Source organism: Poecile atricapillus, chromosome 1 (genome assembly GCF_030490865.1).
Source record: "Poecile atricapillus isolate bPoeAtr1 chromosome 1, bPoeAtr1.hap1, whole genome shotgun sequence".
Classification (NCBI taxonomy): domain Eukaryota; kingdom Metazoa; phylum Chordata; class Aves; order Passeriformes; family Paridae; genus Poecile; species Poecile atricapillus.
In genome coordinates, this window is record NC_081249.1 from 176,021,706 (window position 1) to 176,048,192 (window position 26,487).

At 35.8% G+C, this 26,487-nt stretch overlaps 1 protein-coding gene across 1 annotated transcript; it reads left to right on the plus strand.

Annotated features, from left to right (window-relative positions):
• Nucleotides 1-1,123: 1,123 nt before the first annotated feature.
• On the plus strand, nucleotides 1,124-26,231 carry C1H14orf39 (chromosome 1 C14orf39 homolog). The gene is made up of 15 exons (XM_058854444.1): nucleotides 1,124-1,172; nucleotides 1,489-1,545; nucleotides 4,480-4,606; nucleotides 8,269-8,358; nucleotides 11,731-11,918; nucleotides 12,387-12,429; nucleotides 12,931-13,051; nucleotides 14,106-14,200; nucleotides 18,662-18,798; nucleotides 19,259-19,345; nucleotides 22,717-22,784; nucleotides 23,099-23,238; nucleotides 23,761-23,896; nucleotides 25,350-25,407; nucleotides 26,029-26,231. The coding sequence occupies exons 1-15, from the start codon at nucleotides 1,124-1,126 to the stop codon at nucleotides 26,229-26,231; spliced, it is 1,599 nt and encodes a 532-aa protein (XP_058710427.1).
• Nucleotides 26,232-26,487: the final 256 nt, after the last annotated feature.

Below are 26,487 nucleotides of genomic sequence, written 5' to 3' on the forward strand. Positions count from 1 at the left end.
TGATCTGTGGCTTGAGGTGGCATTTCCCAGTATTTTTCTTAGTATTTTCAGAAGATTTTTTATTTGCTACCTTAAGTGTTTCCAGGCACTAGGAACTAGAATTTCAATCTTTTAAATACACTTGGTAAAACTATTATCTCTTTCTCGGAGTTTTTATCGCAGCCTGTGCTAATCCAGTCACTTGGATTAGGTGTTCTGATCCTCCTTTAACTATGAGACAAATTCATTTCTGCCAAACACCCAGCGTTTTAAACGCTGCCTCCGCCCCCTCCCGCTCCCACAGCCTCAGTGCTGCAGGATGTAGCCTTAATGCCAATTTAGTTAAATTCTGCAGTTGTTTTCTGTTCCACTTTATCCTGGATTAGGATCTCATCCTCATCACCAATTTGTCATGGCTTTGCTTCTCTCGCAGTGTGATGGGGAAGCCACTGTGGGACAGTTAAAGCCCGGACAACTCCATTCACTGTTGATGCACCTGAGCCAACGCGCTGTGTCCAGAGCGTTCTGATGAGCGGTGTTTGCATCCCTTTTAGAGCTCATCTCCCATCTCTGTAAAAACTCATAACTGAATTTCTGCACACAGCAGCACGGAACAAACAAAATAAAGAATATATAACAATCCGTTTTCCATTTGATGAGAATTCTGTCTTTAAGCACACTTGGCATTCATACACCTTTGATTTAAATGGACTTGGTGGTTGTACAGGAGGAGTGTGCAGGATGCTGAAGGAATTTTTCCATCAGCAGCACTGCAGTCCATAGGCTTAGTAACTAGCTGGGGTTCAGGCTACACATTTTATATACAAACATCTTTCCATGTGTTCTTCATTGCCTTCTAAGAACATTAAGCCTCTCAAACAGAACTGCTCCAGAAGTAACGCTTTACCTAAATTATAAATCTCGTTTTTTCCTAACTGTGGTTTAGACTCTTAGTAGTCCCTTAGCACCATTAGTGAGAAATTTGGTTCCACTAGATAGTAATTCAAATGCAATTAAAACTACATTTCTCCCTTTTATGTTAAAATGTGTGGTATTGTCTTGCAATTTTGACTTGTTTATTCTATCAACAAGGCTTTTGACTGTGTAAATCCTTGATTTACATTTTTCTTTTGAAGTTTAAACAATGAATGACAAGGTTTTGATCAACTTGGACAAAATTCTGGTCAAGCTTGGTAGGTCATTATATCATACATTTTTTATTAACAATTAGTTATGCACTGCATGCAATGATATTTTTTGCTTTAAACAGTTATATTAACTTCAAATAAATGTATAATATTAAGCTTTTGTTCTTTGCCTACGTGATGTTTTGTTAGCTGGGAGGTTGTGGAGAGGGGTCTTGACAGCTATTTACTAGTAAACATTCTATTTAAATATTTTGCTAAAATAATTATTAATCAGAGCTTGTGCAATTAATACTGCATAGCATATGTTTGTTTCACAGCTCCACTCATATGTTTATAATGAAGGGTTAATTTTCTTCTAAAGCTTCCCAGATAGAAAAAACTCGCAGTACTAAGAAAGATGTGGATCATCGGATAAATTGTGAGTAGTGATAAATTATTGTTTTATTGAATGCTGAACACTGATTTTGTTTCATTAATCCTGGGACATGTTCTGTGTCTCGGGGGCGGAAGCAGGATAAACAATGGAAGCTGTCCCGTGTCCTGCTCTCACCCTGCCTCATCTTTAGCCATCAATACTTGCTCATTCTCCCCAGCAGACTTTGCTTTTGCTCGCGACTTTTAGCTGAGGCTGTTCAGCTGCCTCATGGACAGCCAGTTTCATGCTGCGCCATTTCCTGCTCTGACTCTGCAGCTCCTCGCAGTCACTGGCAGCCCTTTGATTCAGCTGTGCTTGCTCAATACATCTGCCACTTGCCTCCCTTTCTTCATGTTTTTTGTTCTTTCCAGATTTGGACCTCTGCCTCACTACATCTTCTCTCTTTCTGTTTTCTTAAAATAATGAAAGTTTTCTCAGTTGCTACTACATACTCAAGCCTGGTTCTTCTTTTTTTGCAATCAAGCAGCTGTTTACTTTATTTGAAATTCAAAACAGTAAACCCAAAGAGAAAGTCTTGCTCTGCATCAATTTTATTCTCCCTCAGGGCTTACAGACAACATAATACTATGGACTTATGTCTGGACTGATTTTTTTTAATCATGCTACTATATGGAATCACTCATGAGAATGTCTGAAGAATAGTTTCTCTACCACAAACAATCTGAGAACATCTGTGCTCACCTCTGGTAGTTCATAGGTAGATATTCAAGCACATAACCTCCATATATAAAAAAACCAAAAAAATTCTCATCTAATTGGTGTTCTTTTTTGATTATAACATTCCTAGTAATTTTCACTGATGTGTCCAAGCAAGTACTTATTCATTAAGAAGATTATCCCAATTAAATTGAAGCATCTTAAACATGAAAACATCTGTAACCCTAAATCTGGCACACCTTGGATTCTGGTTTAACTCTCCAGTCGCACAACTGAACCTTTGAGACGAGGCTTTTCTTAACATTTATGCAGGCTTAGGGTAAATGTTCCTGGGAAAAATCTGAAGGCTGTGTAGTAACATGGCATAGCTGCTTTTGTGTTCAGTTCAGAGATACCTAAATATGTGTAAACACATAGCCAGCACTCAGGCTTTTAGCACTATGGGTTAAGTCTTTCAAAAACTTAGCAAAAAATAGTAACACTGATGTAATTTTGTCTCTGTGTATTACTTGGCAGATGAACAGCTGTAGCATTCAGCTTTGGTCTTTCGGTGTGAGATTCATCAGGCTATTTGGCTACAGCCCCTTTCTTACCAGTGGAGGGATATAGGCACTTTTTAGGGCGTGATTTACTTATCCTGAAGAAACAGTTTAAAATGGGTCAGATAAAATAAACTTTAAAAGCATCAGCTTGCCTCAGCTGGGTGTAGCTGCAGCCATGGGTGTGTTGTTCTGAAGGAGGTCTCTGCACTAATATTGGGTGAGAGGGATCTCACCCACCAGGTGCTTGTGAAAGCACAGGGTGAGTTGGACAGCTCACAGAAGTGCTTATCTGTAAGGAATACTAAATGAGATGTGAAGGGTGTATTTTGTTAAAACTGTTATGTTACATTTTGGTAAATCTCACAAAGTCGTCTGCAGGATTCTGCCACATTCAGTTGTTTATTTACAGAAGTGAAGCCATGTCACTTGTCCAGTATTTATGCTTCATGCTAAGTAAAGGCAAGTTAATGACTTTAGATATTGAAAATATTAAGGGACTGAAGATAACCCAAGGATAACCCAAGGTATTAAATTACATTGAGAAATTTTTGCTTTTCACTGACTGATGTTTCTCTGTGAGATGTGGTTTATTTTCTGCTATAAATGCAGATGCTGTTGAAAATTAGTATATAGCAACTAGTGCAAAACCAGAGCCAGACTTCAGGATGAACTGAAGTTCTAGGGCAATAATTCTAACAACTCAAGACCCATCTTGCATCACTAAGATGCTCTTCCCAGTTGAGTAGATGAGAGAAGGGCAGGATATGATTGACTTCTGTGTAGGACCACCTACTCTGGCATTTAGTGCTTCAGGGCAGCAGTGATAGCAAGAGATGATTTAGCACTGATAAATCTGAAATCTTGCATAGAAAAAATGAATTAGAGAATGCAGAGAAAAAAAATTCACCAAGTTGTGCTTATTGGATTGCAAGATGAGCATACATGAGATGAATTTTCACAGCTTTTACTCGTGAAGAGAACACTGATCATGTTCAACAGCATGGGTTCTCCTCTAACCACTCATTCAGAAAGTGTTATCAGCTGTCTGCTGTCAGAAGAGACAGAATTAAGAGTTTGCCTTAAGAATCTCCACAAATATCATAGTCCTTGAGAACCTTTCATTATAATGCACTTTTAAATTAATTAACCTGTGTCCAGTATTAATTTATCATACATTACACATTCCTTCATTGAGTAAAATTCCTTTTTATTTTAATTTTTCTGTTTTCCACTAATTGCTTATATGCCTTTTGGGGTGTTTTTCTTTTTCCTTTATCGTAGTCAACTTTCCCACTCAGAACATTTGACTTTCTGGGCTTCTGCAAAATAATACAAATGTTTGAAAGAGGGTCGTGGCTCTGGCTAGAGAGTGAGTGAGCAGTGCCTGGTTTGGAGTGTTTCAGTGGGAACACTGAGCTGGGGAATACTTCTAAATAGTTACTTCAGTTCTTTTCAGACTGGGATTCAGAAACAGCACAGATCATGGCAGTCTCACAATATTGGATGATAATTAAGGTACTCACCACACAGCTGGAAATCCCTATGTTTTGATTCACTTCGTTGTTACCTTGCTTAATTGCAGGCTGTCCACTCACCTGGCATTATGGAGATTAAGTTTTTTGGAAGGAATTTTTAATAATTCTGAATGTAGACTTTTTATTTAATGGATTTGTAGAAAATGCATGAATATACTTTTAAATTTATTTTTAAATTTCAGTGTACACTACAAAAATCACAGAAAAAAAGAATCAAATTGCTTGTTTGGAGGAAAATATAAAAAAAGGCAACGAGGCATTTGATGATTTGCAAAAGCAGAATGAGAGCTGCAAGAATATCTGTAATGTGTGAGTATAAAAGAGCCTGAACTCTGAGCTGTGGCTGGCATTAAGGAAGTCAGTGAGGAAGGAAGAGAAAAACGTGTGTGTGTGTTCTGACAGCAATGATATTAAAGAAGACTTTACTATTTTCTTCTTTTTTTTTAAACTAAAAATCTTTAGGTATAAAAATTACAGTATTACCCATCCACTGAAGAAGAATTATAGAAAAGCAGACTGCATTTAATTTTGGGTTGTTTTTTTATTAAAACCCACATTTTCAGAAGATCACAGGTACTATCTTTGCAGCATACTAAAGTATTCATGTAGTAAGGTAATAGGAACATAATTTTTCTACACTTGGATGCATCTGAGTTTTGTCAAATTTGACCAATATTAAACATAATGTTAAAAAAAATACTTCCTAAAATGGAACAGCTTTCTTTTCTTTGTTCACAGCATGTTTCATGTTACTTTTTGTTCTATACATATTTTCACTCAAGATTAAATACTCTATACACACATGCATGTGCTTCTGCTGGCAGATTCCAGTATCACTTTTGCTCCAGACTGCAAAATTTGTCTTCTGGGCACAATCTTTTGATGAATGCAATGTTCTGCCATTCAGGTTTTTCTCACATAAATGTTTGTATCAGATAATTAGTTCAAGTTTTAAGTGGTGATCGCTTTTGGATCTTAGTAATTAGAAGCTTTTCAAGACACAGTTTAGCTACAAGGAGTTTTAGCTCCCTGACAGATAATTTTTAAAAATTAAAATCTCAGGTGTTTGCAAGGGTAGCTGAAAAGGCAAATCTATATTTGACAATACAGAGAGTTTGTTCCAGGTGATAAAAATCCATCAGAGTGTTCAATTTCTTCACAATCTGACTAGGTCCTCAGCAGCTGGAGTGAGGATTTGTTGGCAAATTCTGTTTTGTTTTCTTACAATTCTATATCTAAAGGTAAGTACTTCACTAAAAATATCTATGACACACATTTGAATTTTTTTTTTCTTTTTTTCAGTGTGAATGGAGAGTGTGGGCATTTCTGAGAATAAAGAAGGAAGTAAAGATGGGATTTGGATCCTTGCTAGGTTTATTTTGAACTCTCAGAAAGAAAAAGAAAGAATGGAATCATTAGTGAATAAAGTGGGTGTAGTGGCTGGCTTATTTGAATGAATTGCTGTTCAATACTGATTTGTAGCTTTACCCTTAAAAGAATTGGGAAAAGATCTGACCTTGGTAAAAAATTTCTAATTTTCCATGACATTAAGTTCTTGCCTCCAGTGTTGTATAAAATAAACACTTGCACAGGTTTATGAAGCTATCCACACTGCTTCCTTTGATATCTGTTTGAATCTGCAAATCTGTTTGCAAATGACAAACTGTTAAGTGATGCAAATGAAGGAGTAAAAAATTAAGGGTAGAATGAAGGATCTGATCTAAATTTTAATCATTGGATTCAATGGGTTTTGGCTCAAGTCCTACAAAGAATAATTAATGGCATTAGTGTAAAGAGACTGAAAATGAGAAGTGACTCATTAATGAATACATGTATTCATAGAAGGACAATGCTTGCAGAAGAGTAGAGACTTTGTGTCTTAAATTATTGGAAATGTCATTTAACGACAGACTGAAAACTGCAACAAACAAGCCTTGGCTATAAGATCAGACAATTAGAGCACTTACACAGTAGAATCACCCCAAACTTCTAAAATTTATTCTAGTTGACACTCCATCTATACTGAACATGATTCTAATGTTGGTTTTGTAAATTCAGATTCTGTTTTGGAGTCACAATCACCCTCACAGCTGACTAATTGCCAGTGATAGAGCTCAGTAGGGCTCTCAGAGAAACAACGTTTTGTCTGGGTTACAAGACATTATGAGTATATTGAAGCAGATTTGAAGACTTTGAACAAAATACAAAGTTCTTATATTCAGCAAGTCTAGTGAAAATATGATATGTGGGATAGATGTATTGGGATAATACTGTGTTTTCTGAAAAAATCCATATTGGTCAATGTAAAAAAGACCTGAAGACAGAAAATGATCCATATGAAACATATTTTTAGACAAGTGATGACATTTTGCTAATATTTAGTTTCTTGAAGGAGTCAGACTAGAAAAGTTGATCCCAGAGCAGTAAGAAGTAATGAAATGCTGCTTTTGGAACCTATTTCAATTTTTTTGTTTCTCTTACAGTTTTTAAATTTGGATGCAAGGCTGGTGGGGTTTCATGGAAATAGAAGATAATTTTAAAAAAGCCACATGAACTCAGAATGCTGTTAGTTAGGAAAAGAAATCATTGTCTTTTGGAAAAGAAAATTGTCCCACTAGCCAAACTGCAGGATAATTTTGCTGCTTTCAGAGTGGTGTGGATAAAGATCTTTTCTATATCCTGGCTGATGAAAGGAAGGACAAATAAATGTGATGGCTACCAAGGGCATCCATGAGACAGTGATGCATTTAGCAAACAAGTAAATGAGATGCTTGAATCCTGCATATCTGGTTGTGTTCACAAACCAATGTTCTTGTACCACATATTTTTCCTATGTCCACAGAATAGATGTGAATGAAAAATGTAACTCACAACATGGCTTGTACTCTGCACTTGCACTCTGATTAGTTAAATCTCTATGAATTTTAAATCTCAGGATTTTTTCCTTTCCTCCAAAGAAGGTAATGGAGTTTCCTGAGTAAAAGAACATCACTGTGTCTGGTGTAGAAGCACATTTTTATTTAGGTTAGGTTCTGCTTTTGAAAAAATCTGACCCTTTTGAAATTCAACTTTTTGCTGAATTTGCAGTAGATATGGTGAAGTAAAATTGTGTAGTTCCACTTTTAATCACCGGTGGTGTCCAACAATTTGTGCCAGCAGTGCTCAATGGTTCATGCTTCTTACAACTTTTTTTTTTTCCCCAGAGAGAATACCTTCTTTTCAAAGACTTTTTAATATGACTCTCCTAAAGATCACATCGGAATTTCACTTGAATCACAAACTCTATCTGCCTGTTTTTCTAGTATTCCCATATCCAAGGCAGAGGTATCTCTAATGCCTAGATGTTGGGAAAGTCCTGCTCTTGTCATAAATATTCTGTGAAGCTGCTCTGCTCTCAGTTCCATCTACAGCATCCTGCTGTACGAAAGTCACTTTGATGCTTTCTGAGCAGGACTTGCTTAGGAAATGGAGGAAATTCTGAGTTTGTAACTGCTGCCTGCATTTAGGTGTGAGGTGGGTGCTGATGGTGCTGGTGAGAATGAACTTGTGGGTGTCTCCAGCAAGAAGATATAGCATATCTAAAGGATTTACTGATGGTGATGTGTTGAGGACAAAAAATGTGGATTTAGATACCTCATTACTCAGCGTTAACTCCAAAAATTTGTGAAGTTCATTCCATTAGTTCCTTTAAAAGTGCTTTGGGATGTTTCTTAATTCTAAATATATATATTTTCAAATTGAATTTTCAGGTTTAAAATATTAACAAAATAAATATATTCCTCCCAAATCTGTCCCAAACCAGGACAGCCTGCAAAAGATTTCTGTACTAAAACCATGTATGTTTAACTTTCAAAAGATTTATAAATAATTTGTAAGCTAGCTAAAGTAACTTGTTGTCTTCTTTTCTAGATGTTTTTTTTACTAAGAAAGACCATTAATATGATTTTGGTTTTTCTTTACTTTGTCCACAGCTGGAAGCCCACCTATACAATTCTTAAAAAGCATGGAGAATATTTGAAAAATGAAATTAAAGCTTTAGAGGAAGCTACAGAAAATGAGAGGTATCTATGATCACATGAGATGAGGTTCCCAGCAATAGTACTGACTAAACTGACTAAACTGATCAGCAAAACTAGTGCTGTCTGCATGAAAAAATTGCTGCAAACATTTCAGGAGTTTATAGTCACTTATAAATGAGTGAATAATTAAAATATTTTTTTGTTTACATTACTATGAGATCATATCTTATTTTGTAGATGCCAAAGAACTATGATAAAATATGAATTCTTGAAAGTTGCTTCCCAAATGCCTATTACAATTTTTCAGAGCATTGTACGATTGCCTACTGTTTCAAGAAAAGCCCAATAAATAAAAACAATGTTTTCAGTACCAGTTACAAGCATTCAGATAACTTTATGCTTTTCCCTTTTTTTTTGAATATGAATTGCATAGATTATCTGAATATACAAATCAAGTTTTTGTATACTGTTGTATGTTCTTCAAAATAACCACAAAGCATGCAAATTCAGTCTTGGGTCCTGAAAAATGAGAAAGTGGCTCAGAAAAGCCTGGTGTAAAACCATATTAAGACCAGTTGTGGGCAAGCTTTTAGTCAGCGTTAATTGTAAATTCAATTCTGTTCAGTGAGTGGCATCTCAGGTGTTTCATCTTCACCAGTTAGACTCAGTATTTAAAAGAAATTATTAATTGTGTAATGTAGCTGCCTGGAGTCCATGAAATAAAGAACAGACCCAGAAGATTCTCACTGCAATGTTCCAAATGTGCTGTACCAAGGTAACCCTCCATAGACTTATTGAACAAAGTAAAACTGATCTCCATTTCCGAGAGGCTGCTCACCTGCACTGCTCTGCCTTTGAGGGGGTGGAGGCTGCTTGGCCCTGTGGTGCAAAAGTCACGGCAGACCCCTCCAGACACCTAAATACCAGTTTAGAGTTGTAAATTTAGGTAATTTAAAACATTGTCTTTGAGTCTTTTGTAATCATTCTCTTTGCCAGTTGTCCAAGACAGCAGAAACAGTATGCCTGAGAGCCTTTAATTAACTCACTTAGTAGCTTATCTTTTTTCTTCCTGTTCAGAGCTCTAAATTTGGTGAAAAATAAGGCTAAATTGGCTTTTTATGAGTATATGATTGAGCCGTTTGGCTTTCACTAATTTGAGCTGACAAGCCAAAGAAGCATTACTTTTAAATTGCTTCTTTAGATAACTAGTTTCAATTCCAATGTGAAAGTGTTTGATCTGTTTTCCTGAGCTTAATTATAAGACATCATGACTACAAATCACAAAAGAAATTTAATTCATGTATTTTTCAAAACTGTGCATCAAATATAGTCTCTCTGCACCGAAGCATTTGATATGTTCAGGTCAGCAAGATGTGCATTCAGCAAATTCTAAATATTTAAATTAGGAAGAAAAATAAGTGTCTTTAGAACTTTATGAGCTGAATGTTCTTTTTAGTCTGGCATTTGGGGGCACTGAGGACATACTGCTTTAGATGGAAAGATGTTTTTAAAATATGGGCAGATCAGTTTGTGTTTAATTAGGCACTTATAATGGAGGTTTATGAAATGTTCCACATATTTTTGTTGTTATTTGTTTCAAGAACATATAACAATGCATATATGAACTGGAAGTTAATCCTGAAAATAAGTGATATGAAGAAGGAAAAAGTAATAAATTGCTATCCACATAATGCTCAGGGGGTTGTGGGTGCTGTTCTTTTCCTGTTGTAATTAGATTAAAACTTTTTCTAATTAATGTGAACAGTGGCGAATTCTTAATAGTCTGTGTTATCTGCATGAAATGGAGGATGTAAATTACTTGGAGAAAATATAGAAACTAGTGATTATTACTCAAGGCTACTAACTACACTGTGTATGGCCATGAATACTATCTGTGGAAAAGTAGATTTTGGGAAAAGAATATAAAGTTTTAGGATTATATTCACAAGCTTGAACTGTACCTGTTCCAACCTATTATTTTACTTAATTATATTATTTAAATTTATTTGTAATGCATTCTAAATTTATTAGCAAATTTATTTTTTGATCAGTTTTTGTTGTGACATCTATTTAATTAAATATAACTTAATATTCTTCATCTTTCATACCTGGGAAATTTTGTACAGTATACAGCAATATTAAGTAAATCAAAAAACTTTTGATTCATTTTCTATGTGAAGTTTGGGAAATATCAATTCCTAGGTTTGATTCACAGTGTTGACCTACAACTTCTCTCCCCTAAAGTTTAACAGTCAGTTTAACAGGAACTTGTGCCTGGAGTGTAGTTTGATTTGAAAATGAGAATCTGACTGTGTTTTGCCTTGTGAATTTGTATTCCTTTTGTAAGGGAAGAAGATTCTAGTATTGAATTTGGATGTAAGTTTTTCTCCCTCCCTTAGCCTGGTGCAGCCAGTGGTCAGCCAGGACTGTCAAATGCAGCCTTTCAGTCATGCTGCAATTAAATGATTAAGAGCAGTTGGAGATAAAATGTGTTCCTTAAAGAGAAGTCCCGTGTGCTTTGCAAGCAGTGAGAGCTGTTCTTTAAAGTAGGGGCAGGTTAAGAGGTGGCTTTCTGGCTTTAATTGCTTTTATGCACCATAGTTTTTCCCATAAAGGAATTTCATGTTAATCTTTAGGTGTACTGATAACTTAATATTTTTAAATTTGCCTCTCCATTGTTGACATAAGCTTTTCCTGCATTAATTGACGTTACCTACTTCAGTAATTCATAGCTATGTGCTCACATGATGTCAGTGAAGTTGCATTTAGTGTAATGTTTATTTACAGGGCAGCCCCACAAGAAGCTGAGCATTCTGGCTCTTTGCCACTTAAACATCTAAGTGTTTGCTTAACCTTAAGTATGAATAGTCCTGTTGTTTCAATGTGACTGATGTGTGTGTTTAAGGCTTCCCTGAGTCAGACAGAGATTACTCAGCATCTCCTTGGAAGCAGTTACAGTGGTGCACCAGGCTGCTCTGAATATGGGAGGTTTGGCCAAATTCTCTCCTACTGTAACTTTGATCCAGCTCCACCAAAATGGATGGAATTGTGCCAACATGCACCAGCAGAGACTTTGGCCTGCAGTGAGTTTCATGATAATTAAACAGGGAAAAACACATTTGTCATCTTCCAGGCTGCCTTTGAATATGGTATGGTCTACATTCCCTTCAGAACAGGGAGGTTTGGCTGTTTTTTACATCATGACTATTCTTTGTTGCATACAGCATAATCTTCCTTGAATATAGCTGGAAGATAAAAAAGTAAAGCCAAATATTAACATATTAAATATAATCCAACTTTTCTTCCTATGATAACAGCAAATTAACTGAGTGGATGCCATGAATTTATAGACTTTTTTTTTCTTATAAACAATGATTTCCTGTGAAAAAAAGTAAATTACATGTATTTTTACAGGAAATTATATGAGGATTCCATAACCCAGTTGAGAGAGATCTTGGAGGAACATCACAAAAAATATACAGAAACTGCTCTTGCCAAGAAGTATTACCAAAAAAGGGAAGAAGTTGAAGAAATCCAAGAGAGAGTTTTGAAACGCCTTGAAAAATACAAATGGAAGGAAGATACTTGCTTGAATACTCTGGGTACTGCTATTGTCAATGTTTTTATAATAAAGCCTTTTGGCAGTGCACTGCATATTAAAGGTGCCATACAGAAAACCTCTAATTTCCTGAAGTTTCCTTTAAACTAGTAAAATCTGTTCTCTTTGTTACACCATTTTTGGAAAAAAAAAAAATCAGTAGCAGATAAGAATTTAGTTTATACATACTAATATTTCTTCCTCCAACTCATAAATGTAATGGGGAGATATTTGTCATTGAATTTTTTGGGGTAAAAAAGTTCTAAGATTTTTTTAAATTGAGCCTCTCAAAAGTTTAAATTTAATTTTCATCATTTTTTAATGCTGTTTTTAATGCCATTACTGTTGTACTGCAATTTTTGTTATCTATACTAAGCCAAGATAAATGCTCTTGATTTATTAATTTATCTTGTATTTTTTAAGAAATCTGATTTGTTAGTTAATAGTCTGAAAGTAAATTTTATTTTTGCAGAGGCTGTTCCTTTTATATCCGTAAATGATTGGGCTGTACACATGTATCCTTTATTTCTAGTGTTTGTTCAGTTGACAAGAAAAAAGTTTTATATTTACCTTTCACAGCTTTCTGTTAGAAAATAAAGTAATTATTTATATATTTATATATAAATATATTTATATATTTGTATATTTATATATTTATCTATATATATATTTATATATTTGTATATTTATATACTTATGTTTATATACTTATATACAAGGTGTCAGCATTGACATTTCTCTGTGAGAAAATGGAAGGTCAAATCCAACTATTCAGTTAAAATTTATGGGAGCATTTTGGGGAAAGAAAACAAAATTTCATTTAATAGCATATCCATCAAAGCTCTTCATTTAGAAGAAGCTTAATTGAATTTAGAGTTGAAGATTTGCCAAGGAAATGCAGATTTATCAGAGCTTCCTGCACCTCTAGCATTTGTGTTATGGCATAGAGAGGTCAGGGATGGTATCCCTTGCTCAAAAAAAGGTATTGTTGTAAAATATATTCCATGACATGGAAGTGCATCTATGAGGAAAAAAACACAGGAAACCTTGCAGCTCACTGAAGCTGCTGTGCAGGAAACCATCAAACTGGAAAAAGAAGCAGAAGAATTACAAATGAAAATTGACTACTTAAACAAGGCAACTGTACATTAATTTTATTTTATATAAATACATGTTATATATGTGGTCATCCATAGCACCATTACATTTTCTGAAACATCAAAAAAGGTATCATCACATAAGTTTTCTGAGAGAAGAGAAGAGAATGTAAAGGTTCTTAAAGCTTGCTTTCTGCTGACCTCAGTTTGTGCCAATTTCTGCTGTCACCGTGTCACGATGACTTTGGTGTCAGCTCAGGAGAATACACTTGAAAATAGATCAGGGCCACTCCTCAGTGAGCCCCAGGGCCCGAGTGTGCAGCTTTCACAGGTCCTACTGGGTTTTTAAGGGTTTGTATTTAATTAAATATTCTTTACAATAGGAATAATGGAAATTCCTTCTCTCCTTATATTTTTCCCCCAAAATACATGCATGGGTATGTAATACCCAGCAGTAAAACTGGCTGATTGACTAGGAGAAGCACTGATTCCAAAGGGCAATCTTAAAATAAAAAACCCCAAAGGGATTTTATCAGTACAGAATTTGGACCTGCTCCTCTGTAAAAGTCTCTTCTAAGCCTGAGTAGCCCAATCTTGTAAAGGTTTAGCAACTTTTTGTGCCATTGCATCTGGGTGCTTTTACCTGGATCAGATAATAAAGGACTCCATTTACTGCCTGGGGCTGATAGCAGCACGTTTTGCACAGGTGGTTTTTCTGTTTATATTCTGTGATCCTGTTTGACACTCCTGGTTCCAGACTGAAGTTCCCAATGTGGTTTGTGCTGTGTAAACATCCAGGAAGAAGGGATGTGGTGAATTTGTTTATAGCTATGACAGAGACCATGTAAAGAGCTCCAGGTTCTGACATTTAGACCCATGCTCTAAAACTTCTCTGTTTATTCTGGTTGTTACAGTTGATCCGACAAAAAATGTTGCCTCTTTTTAACCTTGTTCTCCTTATTTCTTCAGAACCTCTTGGCTACAAAACCTACTACTGAGCACTTATTCATCAAGTTTAGAAAGATTTTGCAGCACATAGCTAAAATAGTGCAAGTTTTGTAAATCTTTATGCCATTTGTTATTTATCTTTTAAGACCTTCAAAGAGACTAAAGAAGATCAAAATAATTCTGAAAAGATTGAAGGAAAAAACCAGAAAAGTCATGAGAAGCTAGAAGAGTTTACAGAAAGGTACACTTCAGAATTATTTTTCCCCTTACTTTTATTCAGAATACTACCTCATAATTTGCACAAAAACTGCTACAAAACACAGACTGTTGTTAAATAAGGACTGTCAAGCTTCTCTAATCCTGGTCATGTGATTTAATTATGTAATTTTAGAAGTTCTATGTTTCTGGGGGTTAAGATAGTGACAGCTTTTGATTCTTGAAAGCTCAGTGTATCCAGAAACATGCTATAAAAATATTCTGCAGAAGCATTTTGTCCTCACTACTGCCGAGAGATCTGTGTGAGTAGTTTTGAATGCAACTACAGTGGCTGTGCAGTCAGAGATAAAATAACATTAACTCTACTAAATATATATTTGCAAAAGGAGTCAGGATTCCACATGTCAGTTGTCTTCACCTCTGAACTACTTAAGAAATTTAACTCTTAATTTAGTTCTTAAAAACAAGCATGAGTGAAAGTTTCATAGACAGGATTAATGGCTTAGTAAATTAGTCAGCGATCATTTACAGCTGGGACTCACTTTAATTTGAGCTCAATTACAATGACTGAAAATCACCATGAGGACTGTCTTGCACTTATCTGGAGTCTTTGTGAATGTTGAAAAATTTCCTGTTGAGCTGACACTTTTAGACCAAAATCCATTTTAAAGCAAAAATATGTCTGAAAGATTTGGTGTGATTTTATATTATGGTGTGCTTGAAAAAGAATCCTCTTAGGGCTTTAAATAGGCATTTAGTGGAACAGAGCTATAAAAATGTGTATTTTATTAATTCCTAAGATTCTTTTCACAGGGACTTTTTAAGTCTAAAGACCTTCTTACAGACCTATGAATCATTCAGATGATCATTTATTTGTGGTGTAGGCTTTGCACCCATTTAACCTTCTCACGTAAGATTTTTTGTAATTGGCAAGAACAGAAACATGAGTAAGCAAGAAATCCCCTTAGTTTTAAGACAAGGTAAAAAAAGTTGGGAAGCACTGTCTTTGAATTCTCAAATAAACCCATGTGTGTTCAGTCTGCAGAACACAAAATACCAGTTAAAGACCTGCTGTAAGAGGCAGAAATTCATGCACTGGGTATGGAGGTGTAAGAATTCCTCAGTGAGGCTCCTCATGGTAAGGAATCCATAGGGTGCACTGCCAGACCTGCCATTTGTACAGTTCTTTTCCTGTCATGGAGTCCCCTTATACCTTCACCTGAAGCTGTGTATGTTCCACAACATAAATGCTTGTAGAAAATGGCATAAAATTGGTTTCTTAATATCTTTATCTGACATTAGTGTATTAAAAAAAGTCTTCACTAGAAAGCCTGCAAGTGACTGCTTAAGTAACTATTTTTTTGGTATTTAATTGGTGTTTAAAAGGTGTGTATTATGAAGCTGTGAAAAAAAACCCCAAAAAAAACCCCAAAACCTCTGGAAAAAAAAACCCAAACAACCCCAGACAGAGACTGTGTATTGAGAAAATGAGCCATAGGAAATAAAACCTTTGCAGACTCCAAGCAATGTGAAAAAATACAGCAGCAGAATGAGGCTACCAAAGGCAGGGGTTTCTTTTGAGCTGTCCTGTAGCCACGAGCAAAAAGATCTTTGTGAAGGAAGGAGATATCTTCATCTTCTGCCACAAAAGAAGAAGAAAAAAAAAGGAATAGTACTGTGAATCTCCATGAGCTGGTCCAGACCAGCATGAAACCAGCAGTATCAAGGGAAAGAATTAAAGAGAGCAGTGAAAGCACTGGACAGAACAATGTACAGATTAATACCCATGAAAAGCTTTAGAAGCAAGCTTGGAAGCCAATTAATAGGTTCTGATATGTATGTTCTGCTCTGGGCAGCAGGGTGGGAACTGTTCCTTTAAAAAGCTTGGAATGCTATTGTTTGGACCACTTAGGTCTGGCCAGTTGTTGTTTAGGAGTGTAAAATGCAGATTCCTCTGCTCTTACCAGCTCTTGTCTCTGATTCACAGCTCACCAGTTACACCGACAAATATCACTGTTTAATTTCCAAAGAGTTCTCATCAATCACCAAACAGCACTCAACTCTTTTGGAGCCCTGGTCTTGATTTCTCAATTAGACATTCTATTTATTACATAGGAAGGCTGGTATCTTGATCTGCATTATGGCATATATAGTGTTCATTCTCTCTGCTTTTGTAAAATGGTTGGGAGAGATTTAATTCCATGACTCTGTAATTCTTTATTTCTTTTGCCTTCCAGTTTAGTCATGTATTAATTCCATCTCTTACTTTCCAAGTGAGAGCTTTTTGCTACATCTTCACATAAAGGAGATTCCATGGTGGATTATTGCAGTTCTTTCAGCATCTTTGCATCAGAAATTATTGACTTTTACTAATAGATATTAGATTATATTAATCTTATTATTGATTAATATAAATATTAGAAAACTACTTATGAAGTTGTTCTGGATTTCTAATGTAAACATTTATGAAGAGCCAACTCAAAATAATGTTCCTGATGAGAATACTGAACATGGTTTCAATAGCTGTAAATACCACAGAAGCAGATGTGATTCTTCATATGTATAATGACATACACTTGATTCCTGCAGTGGAAATTAATATTAATCCTTGGGTTTCTTTATGCTACAAAGAAGAAAAATACTACCAAGGAAATGGCAATTTGTTTCGGTTTAAGAATATCTGTTTTTCTCTTTACACTTTAAAAAATGCCTACAGTATGGATCAAAGAAAAGAGTTTTTATCTACTCCGATGTCTACTAGTGAAGCAGAAAAAGAAGACAAATGATTATTCTTGTTGCTGCAATTTGAATTGTTTTGAGCTTTGTGATGCAGTTTTATTTTTCTTGCAGGGGTATTAATTAATGTCAGAGAAGATGTGCATGGTTTATATTTCAGTAGTGCTTTTGTGGAGGGAAGGGAGCAGGTGTTCTGCATATGCAGAGTTTAACTGCAGGCTCTTTTGGAAGGTTTTCTTACTTAAAGAATGAATACCTTAAGAATTTCTGATTTTGGTTTGTAACCCTGCCTTTGAAACATTATTCTGTATAGATATGCATTGTAAGAGGATTTTTTATTTAATGGAGAGTAAGTCTTTAGAACTATAGAGTTGTTTGATAGGCTTTTGTCACCCCAGGACAGCTTTGCAGAAGCACAAGGAAACTGACTCCAGGAACTTTTAAAAACAGAGTTTGACATACTGAGTTCTGAAAAAAACCAAACCTACCAACCAAAAGCTCCCCAGCCACAACCCTCCCCATATTTATGGCAGTCTCACTGATGACCTCAGCCACAGTAGCCTTGTTCAACTGATCTTTGAATGATGATTGTGGTAAAATGAGCCATTTGGAACAAAGTGAAACAGTTTTAGCCAGAGTTCTGTGGAGCTTTTGATTTCTCCTTGCTTTTGAGCTCCCTGCATCTGAATTTAAAGACACAACAGCCCCACACGTCTTGTTTTCTGTAGTATTCATTCTTGACACAGGTTTACCTAGAGCTAATGTAAAGATTTGCTTTGGTTTTTAGTTTTTTAAATGGTAGATGTTTTGTACAGTTTGTTCAGTCTCAGTCCAGCACAGCACCAGGTATAAATGTAACTTCAAGAGAAAATAGCCCTTTTTATCAGAGATACTTGGCTGAGGTGCTTTCAGAGTTTTATGTGAGCACAGTTCACACAGTTCTGTGCTTCTCAGTGGTATTTTTTCATTAGTGTTGCTAATTTTACTCCACACTATCTTAAAAAGTGTATCCTACATTTTATCTTATTTTTGTTTATGGAGAATTTCAAGAAGAACAAAAAGACTGACTTAGTTCTTCATTTGTTTTGAAGAGCATTGTTCAGTCAGCTACAAACCAGATGTTATAGCTAGAAGCAGAGAGGCACTAAGCAGGAATGCCAGAGAGAAAATAAAATAGAACTCATTATTCTAAAAAATAGTAAATGTTCCTCTGCCAAACAGCCACTTTACTCTTCATTGTTCTGCTAACCTTTGTCTTTCTGCACTGTAAAGGGCTATTTACCCCACACAGATAATTACCCCACAAGTAAAAACACTTGCTGCAGTTTTCTCTTTTGTGTATGTGTAGTGTGAGTATTCCAGACAATCTCAGAGAGAGAAAGTGGTTTTAAATGTGAAAATGTGATTTCAGAACTACAATAAGGAGGCACTTTAATCAAAATGTAAAACTCCACAATACTTATACTTTTCTTTGATTCTGACAAAATTTAAGCCATCAGTTCTTATGATTGGCTCATTACTGCTTTGTGGCCTTTTTTTAGAGAAATTCTCTTTCTGATATTTAAAGAAAATCTAACCCAGTAGCCTGGGTGTAGCCTATCAACTACTGATGCTGAAAGTGGTAGAATTTCCTTGACAACATCCAATGCCTGTGAGAATTCCACTTATTTGAAGCCGTTATATTTTATGATTTCTTTTCTTATGCAATGATTAATTTTATTATTTTTTTTTTTATTTTAAATTTGTTTAGGGTGTTTGAAGAGCGTGAACAGCCATCTTTGCCAAAGAAGAAACATCAGCTGTACAGAGCATTGCCTGTGCCTTGCATTTCTCGGAAATCTGTCCAGTCTGTAGGGAGTTTTAGATTTCAGAAACGACCAGAAACAGGTGTAGTGTGTTAAATTACTTCAGTGAGCATTATGTGTTATTTTTGTGCAAAAGAATGGGTAAGTGATGATAAAAAAATTGAGTGAACTGCTCGGCTACTTATAGTTGAAGCCAGGCTTTCAATGGAAGTTGGGTGCTTACCATTTTTTTTGTTTTGGAAATCTTGTGTCTGATTTCTCCCTTGTCTGTGCAATGAGTAAAGTAATATGACAGATACACCTAATGCATGGTGTCAGAAACATCTGAAAATAATTTAATTTACCTTTAGCACTGTTTGCATTAGTACAGTAAATATTCAACTACTGTTGTTTGTTTGATACTTTCATATTTTGTGATAAATTTCTTTTTGCTCTCTATTAAAAGGAAAATTTATAAGATTTGTTTGCAAGTTCTGTTTAACAATGCCATGCTTTGGATGCTTAATCTTATTGACAATATTATGTAATATTTGTAAATTTAGGGAGAGAAGAAAAAGAGAAACCAGTGGCCACCAGCAGTTCCTCCAGCCTTACAAAAAATTTATCACAGGTGTGTTGCTCTACCACTGGTAAAAAGATGAAGTTATATAATCTGTTTTATGTGGTTGTTTAAATTTAAAACACTTCAAATATACCTCATGGTATTATGTCTTACATAAAACCTGTTATCACTCTAAGTTGCTAATCATGATAATCTGAAATTGCTTGGTAATCACAGCAAAAATCTTTCTTTGGTGACTTTTCATTCTGAAAATATCTATGTTCTTACAAAGTGCATTCTAATGCCAAAATTGAGGTGGCCTGTCTTACCAACTTGTTTTGTATAACAGTTTTTAGCATTTAAAATAACCTCTGTAGATTATGTATGTAGCAAATATTTGGAACTCTAAAGGAGGATCAGAATCTTCTGTTACTGATGAATCATGAGCCATAATGAAGGATTTCATAAAGGACGGAGTTTACAGGACAGCCCACAGTTAACAGCTCCATTCTGAGGTTTAACCAGAAGCAGAAGTCTGGGCTGAGAGTAACAAAACCATGAACAACATTCCTTGGTGCCCTGCAGGAGCCCACAGCTCCATTTTCTATCTCTCACCCATAAGGATATAGTTACTATGACATTTTTGAAATGGTGGAGTGAATTGCAGCTTTATTTACATTGCAATAATTTTTATTCAAATACCATAAACTAATCCAGAAGAAAGCTGGAGGTACAACTTGCAAAGTTGTGAAAACCACCAGTAGTTTCATGGAGTGCAAGATCATTCATAGGAGCAATAGATTGTTAAAATATTAGATGGAGAAATCAGAGGAGGTAAGGCCATGAGGGGTAGAAGAGTTTGCTACTGTGTTTGCTGTGCAGGAGCTTGGGGAAGTTTCTATCTCTAAACCATCTTTCAAAGGGACATCTCACTGGATCTATTTAAAATCAAAATTTAATGAACAACAAAATTCAGAAAAAAAAGTTAGCATAACTGGTTGTGGTTTTCTTAAGAATTTCAAGGGAACAGAGGAATGAGGTGAGTAAATCACTAAATGGTTTAGAGTGAAGCCTGTGTGAGAAGACAAAGCTTTCATTACGAGAGACAAGATGAAGGACAGTGACAGGACTGAGTGGGACAAGACCAGAAGAAATTTCAAGCAATTCTGATTTGTGAGTGGCTTAGGGAGTTTGGCATGATGAGGATGACAGACGGGCTGTTGCCAGGGTAATCTAGAGATGAGGCTGGGAGTCTGGGACCTAGAATTGCACTTAGACAATTGTAGGAAGCAGTAAGTCAAGGTTAAGAGAACTTTAAGAAAGGGTGTTGGCAACAAGGAAAAGAAGATGGAATCTGAGGAAAAATAAAAAGATTGGAAGAAAGAAGGTTGCTATGCTTCAGAAAAGGTGTGCTGTACACTGCAGGAGTTGAGTGCCAGGCAGATTCTGCAGAACCAGCTCTTTTGTCCCCTACCTTGAATAGAATTGAGTTTGATACATTTTGTTAATTAAAAAATAAACAAGAACTCCCTGTAAAATAATGTGTTCTTTGATGCTGAAGCATAGATTCCTCACCCTGCCCTAAAGGCACAAATACATGCTACACAGAAGAGAGATGTCTTCTGCTCCAATGAAAAATCTGTGAGGTGGGAGTATTTCCATGTGTTCTGCAGTTTCTCAATCCCCACATGAGACCTGTGCTGACTGAGACTGATGTGGATGCTCAGTTGCCCTTCAGAGGCAGAGCCAGGCCTGGCCCCAGCCCTTTTCAGTGTTTACAAGCACAGGCAACCAGGCTGTGGCAGCAGCAAACCTGCATGAAGTTTGTAAATGACATCATATTATTTGTGTTATAGAAAAGTTAATTAATCACATCTAGTTATTGGTGCTGTGACTAAGAATTTATTAAAAAATTACAGAAGTGGTTTTGGGTATCATGCTGTCAAAATGTAGGTAAAACAAAGGAAAAGTTTTTACATTTTCTGATCCTTAATTTCCAGTTAAAAGAAGGGATTTCCATGGTCTAAGGAGAAATCAGAGTGATATTGTTGAAGTGACAATTTCACTTGAGGCCTCATTTGAATTTTTTCTCTTTTAGATGGTTAGTGACACTGCAGGGACTAATAAACCACAAATTGCCCATGTTCCAGCAATAGTAAATGTACAAAAACAAATGAAATTCAGGTAACTTTAATAAAATAACTTTCATTCTCAAGGCTGGGGTTTATGGAAATAATTCACATTTAGACAAACATTCAACTTTGTCTTTTAGACTGTCAGATCATCCAAAGCAGTTGACTTCCAATCAACAGTTTGAGAGTGAAAATCCAGTAATGGGTAAAGTACTACTGTATTTTTTTTAATAAGGTTGAATCATATAATTATAAACCAGAAAATTCTAGGGAGCAGATTTACATTCTGGAATTAAGAGGGCCATCTTTTCCATTTCTTTTCCACCTTGATTGTTTAGCTCAAAATTTAAGTATAGCAGACAGGCAAAGTCCTAATTTAAATAGACTTAACTGCACAGTAATGTGCAATTTATTCTGCACTGACCATTGTGAATTAAAGGATCTGTCCAACATCTCTTGTAAATTCACACTCTAATCCCAAATTCCTTAGGCAAAATGAAATCCAGTCTTAACATCTAGCCAGAAGGCATGAGAAAATGCAAAGAAAAGGGATATAATAAACCCAGTAATTCAGGTATCTTGAAGAATCAGATCAAGATTCTTAAAAATTAAAATTAACTGGAGAAAAACATGCAGAATGCTTACAGAAAAAAACAGGGTAGTTACAAATACATCTGTAGCTTTTGAAATCACAAGGAACTGAGCTTCAGTTTAAATATTTCTTTTTCTGATTGTACTGCTAATTTAGATTCATGTAAAAGATTATAGCCTAGATTTTTTTCACAAAGACAATACTGAAACATAGGACCTTAACCCACAGTGCCTGAGACGTAGCACAGTCTGAAGCTTAAAGCAGAAACTGACAGCAGAAAGTCTGATAATATTTCTTTGCGTTTCTCATCCTGACTCTTGCCCAGTTCTTCAAGCTACGTTTCATCATTGTCACATGGATGTGCTTTTTATATTGTTCCCACCTGGTTTCTATTGACTATTAGCACTCTCAGAGGGCAATAGCTGGAGTAGACAAACATAGCACTCTCAGGGAGCAATGGGCAGGTTTGAAGAACACACCAAACCACAAACAGCAGCCTGAGTAATGCTTTGACAACAGCGAGTAAGTGGCAGAACAAGAGGTAATTGTTATGGACAGAGCCACAAAGTGGATTGTTAAGAAAACCAGTCAGAAGGCTTCCTTACCAATAGCAGAGCTAGTGAATGCTAGTTCAAGCTAGTGAACTTTTCTGAAGGATTCTTTCCCACAATGCCATTTTTGTGTGTCTGTTTAAAATGCTGTTATAATACAGGCAGTGCTGTCTTTTTTGTGCAGCAAGCCAACAGGCCAAACGTGTCAATGAAGAAGCAGATGAACACATGGACTGTTCGTATGTACCTCAAGTAAGAAAAGCATTTCTTATGCCAAAAGTAAGAAGTTCATTTAGAATAGTCTAAGTGTTGTGACATATTTGATCCAGTTGGCAAGAGGCAAGCCTCAGAAATTGGTAAAGTATCAACTTGTGCATAACACTTTCATTAATGTGAGCTGGTGAAATGTTTAGAAAAAAATCTGCATTTACAACTAATTCCTTGCACAGAACTGTAAATAAACTCAGTGCTGGCTCCACTGAGAACATATTTATAGTTAAAAGGACTAATGATATTTTGGGAAATTTGATATGTTATAAACATCATTGTTTATTTCTTTTTAATAGGATGTGCATACAGGTTTTAAGCCAAATGAAGATAATCCCAGCATAGCAGAAGGAAGTGCAGAACCTTTCTTAAAAGCACCTAAAACACCTGACTTAAAGGGGGAAAACCTACACTTCTCAAAAGTAGCTCCATTTGACTCGTATGATTTCAACTTTTATTTTGATTCTGAGCAAAGGGTTGTACTCACATTCATTGCATAAGCATTTCTGCTCTTTTTGAAAGATACTAGAGAAAGAATTTTCTAGAAAGCTCATCTGAAAACATTCATATTTTCTTCCTGAGTTATGCTTGATACTAAATTTTCTTCTTACAATATCATTTTGAGTTGAAGCTGTTTTGAAAGATCAATACCTTTATTAGAAATGTGTGAGACACATTGTCTTTTCCTGCAGTAATATTTGTTACTCAGATTTCTATCTTTAAACAGGCTTTATGGGGTTTTTTTTTGTTAAGAGGGCAGGGAGTTGGTAAGAACACCACCTCCCTTTACTTTAAAGAATTGTGTTATCTGTTCTTTGATGCAAAAAGTCATTATTGATGGAAGCTATGGGAATGTAAAAAAAATGAAAAAATAGGAAAAGGAAAAAAATAGAAGGAAAAAGGCCATCTACATTACTTAAAAAAAACTATTAATGTAGTTTCTATCTTTCTGTATTTACAGCATTCAAAATTTAGGTTGTGAAGAAGGAAGATCAAAATCTCCTGCTTTCTTTTCTTTCATGAACTTCTCCCAGAAGTCACCAGGCTTTAATTTATTTGATTCTTCTCTGTTTGGAGCACAAAATTCATCTGATGAGGTAAAAATTATTAATTGTGAACATTAAATTTCCACAAAGCAGAATATTTGAACAAAAGAGCATTGACACTGAATGAGATTTTTCAGACTGATTATCTTTGTAGCAAACATTTTTTTTTTAATATCTTGGTTAGTTTTAAGTTTGATATTCCTTGAAAATGTTTAATTCCTTTCCTGGCAATCCCCCTATGATGACTTCTAACCAAGTATGAATCTCTCTCATATGGATCATGTGCAAATATACAGTTACTCAATTCACCAAAAGGCTTCTGGTTCAGTGTTACAGCACAAAATTCAAGTTCTTTAGCAGATTTCACAACTCACATGCTTCTCCTGTGTGGTTTTGTCTTGATGAAGTGAAGAACAGTGAGAGGGGCAGAAAGGACAGTACATAAGGGTTACTGAACAGCAAATATGGATTAGCTATACACAAATGGAGGAGCTAGGTAGGCAACTAAATGGAGCAGGGAATGGAATCCAGGTCTTCCATTTTCTTTGCAGGTTCCCTAACTCCAGTGCTCTAGAGTAATTTTTCCTCTCCTGGACTATTAGGTAGATAATTGGGGATCCAGATGTGTGCATCAGAGAGGGCTTAGGTATCACTTGGCAGCGTAGATCCTCGTCCCATTATGCAAATAAGGGATTTGAGCCCAGGTAGCTCCTGTTGCAGGGGGTGTGCTCAGTCTTGTGGTTACTGGCTGGGAGCTGAAGCAGGGATGAGGGAAAGCACCATTTTATTCTGGGTTTGGCAAGATATGTGTGGTTGGTGTCTCATAGCATGAACTGTGTGTAAGAGAGAACACACTGGTGTGTGGTTTGTGAATTGTTTAGGATTGAGGTGGGTTTTAAATCACCTGCTGTCAGAACACACATTATTTTGTGCCTGCTCAGCAGCAGAAACCAAGAACTTACCAGGCTATCGCAGATCTGGGATTCTTTATAGTTAGATGGGAGTTTTGAAGGACTTCAGTGTCTTTTAGTTATAGTCTTATACTTTTAAATCTAGTCTAAGAACTCATTTTAAAAGTGACAATTAGTTATCCTGCTACTCTTTCTGGCAATATGAGGGCCTCCTCAGTAGAGGAAGTATTTGTGTTGTTGCTTGGAGATTTTATAAAATGTCACAGATTTGAATAATTTTGAATCTTTCCAGTTTAAAAACCAGCAGTAAGTCAGGTCAGTTTTTGGACTGCTATCAGTCTGTTTTTTCCTCGTAGAATGGAGGAAGGGTGTTTGCAGCTGCATGCAAATATCATAAAACCCATCTGATCAAGAATTTACCTTGCAGCTTTAGGGACTGACAGATACCTTTAAATCCAGATTTTGTAAAGGCTGCTAATATTCACTGATACAGTGTTTTTCTCACTAAAAACAAATGAACATATTACCTATCAGCATTAAAGTTTACTCTTGCCTTTCTCATTTGTTTAATTAAAATTTTGTTTACATTTCAGACAGAGGGAAATTATTCTGTGGGAAAACTGAGCTCTCTGTCCCCACACAAAGATCTTGGTAAGTCTGAAGCTCAGATGTGCTTGTGTTTATCAGCTCTCTTCTGCTGGTGTTCCTGTGACTGACAGGCTCATGATTCAGCTTAACAGAGTTCCTTTGGTTGTCTGAAAGGATGTTCAGTTGTGATAATGTAGCTCTGTGGTTTATTGTGCTCATTTATGTTTTAACTAAATCTTTAGCCTAAATCTTCCCTTGCATGTTGGGCCCTAAATGTCTGATATATCATGGAAAAGAAGAGGTATGAGAAAGAAAGAAAGAAGAATAGAGTTAGCTGTGTTTGAAGCAAAATGAGAGGACTTGCAAGGGAAAAGAAAAAGTCCAAGTATTTCAATGACTGATCAAATTTTTCTCTAAATAAACACTTTTGCAGATTCTGCTTACAAATACCTCTGTTGCAGAAATGTTTTGCTGTTTTAAACCATTCAAGTGCTTCACACTTCCTTCTACGTCATTTCTAATAACAAGCCCCTGGAAATACCATCTCTGGAGCAGCAATAAACACACAACTGTAGGGTGATGCTCAGTAGGATATTTGGCACAATATATTAATAAAGAAGCACATGCTGAATGCAGTATTATCTCAGATGTAATCTAATTACAAATATTATATGTTCCATATAGGAAGCTTCTTTGGGAAACCAGAAAATGAGGATGCATTTACCTTTCCCTTCCACTCAGAATCAACTTCTCATGCATTTGGAGATGGAAAAGATGACGTTGGTTTTTCATTTGCATTTGGACAGGATCAGAGTTCACCCCAGTTTCCTTCTATGGGAGGTTTTCATTCTTCCATACAAAATACAAAGCCATTTACACTCTTTTGAATACCTTTTAAATTACTTTCCTACTTAGCCTTGACAAATGTTTCCAGTTTCTTGAGTTAAAGTACAAAGCATTTCTTCTCCTTCTGTTTCTTTTAAGAACACATTATTGCAATTGCTGCAATGTGTGTTCATCAACAACACCTTCTGAGATTTTCTTATTTATCTTTGAAATGTGTTTGTTCATAAAATATTACTGTATGCTCTTGCTAAGCTGGCGCTCACAAACATAAATATAATTTTAGGATAGAGTGTTAAT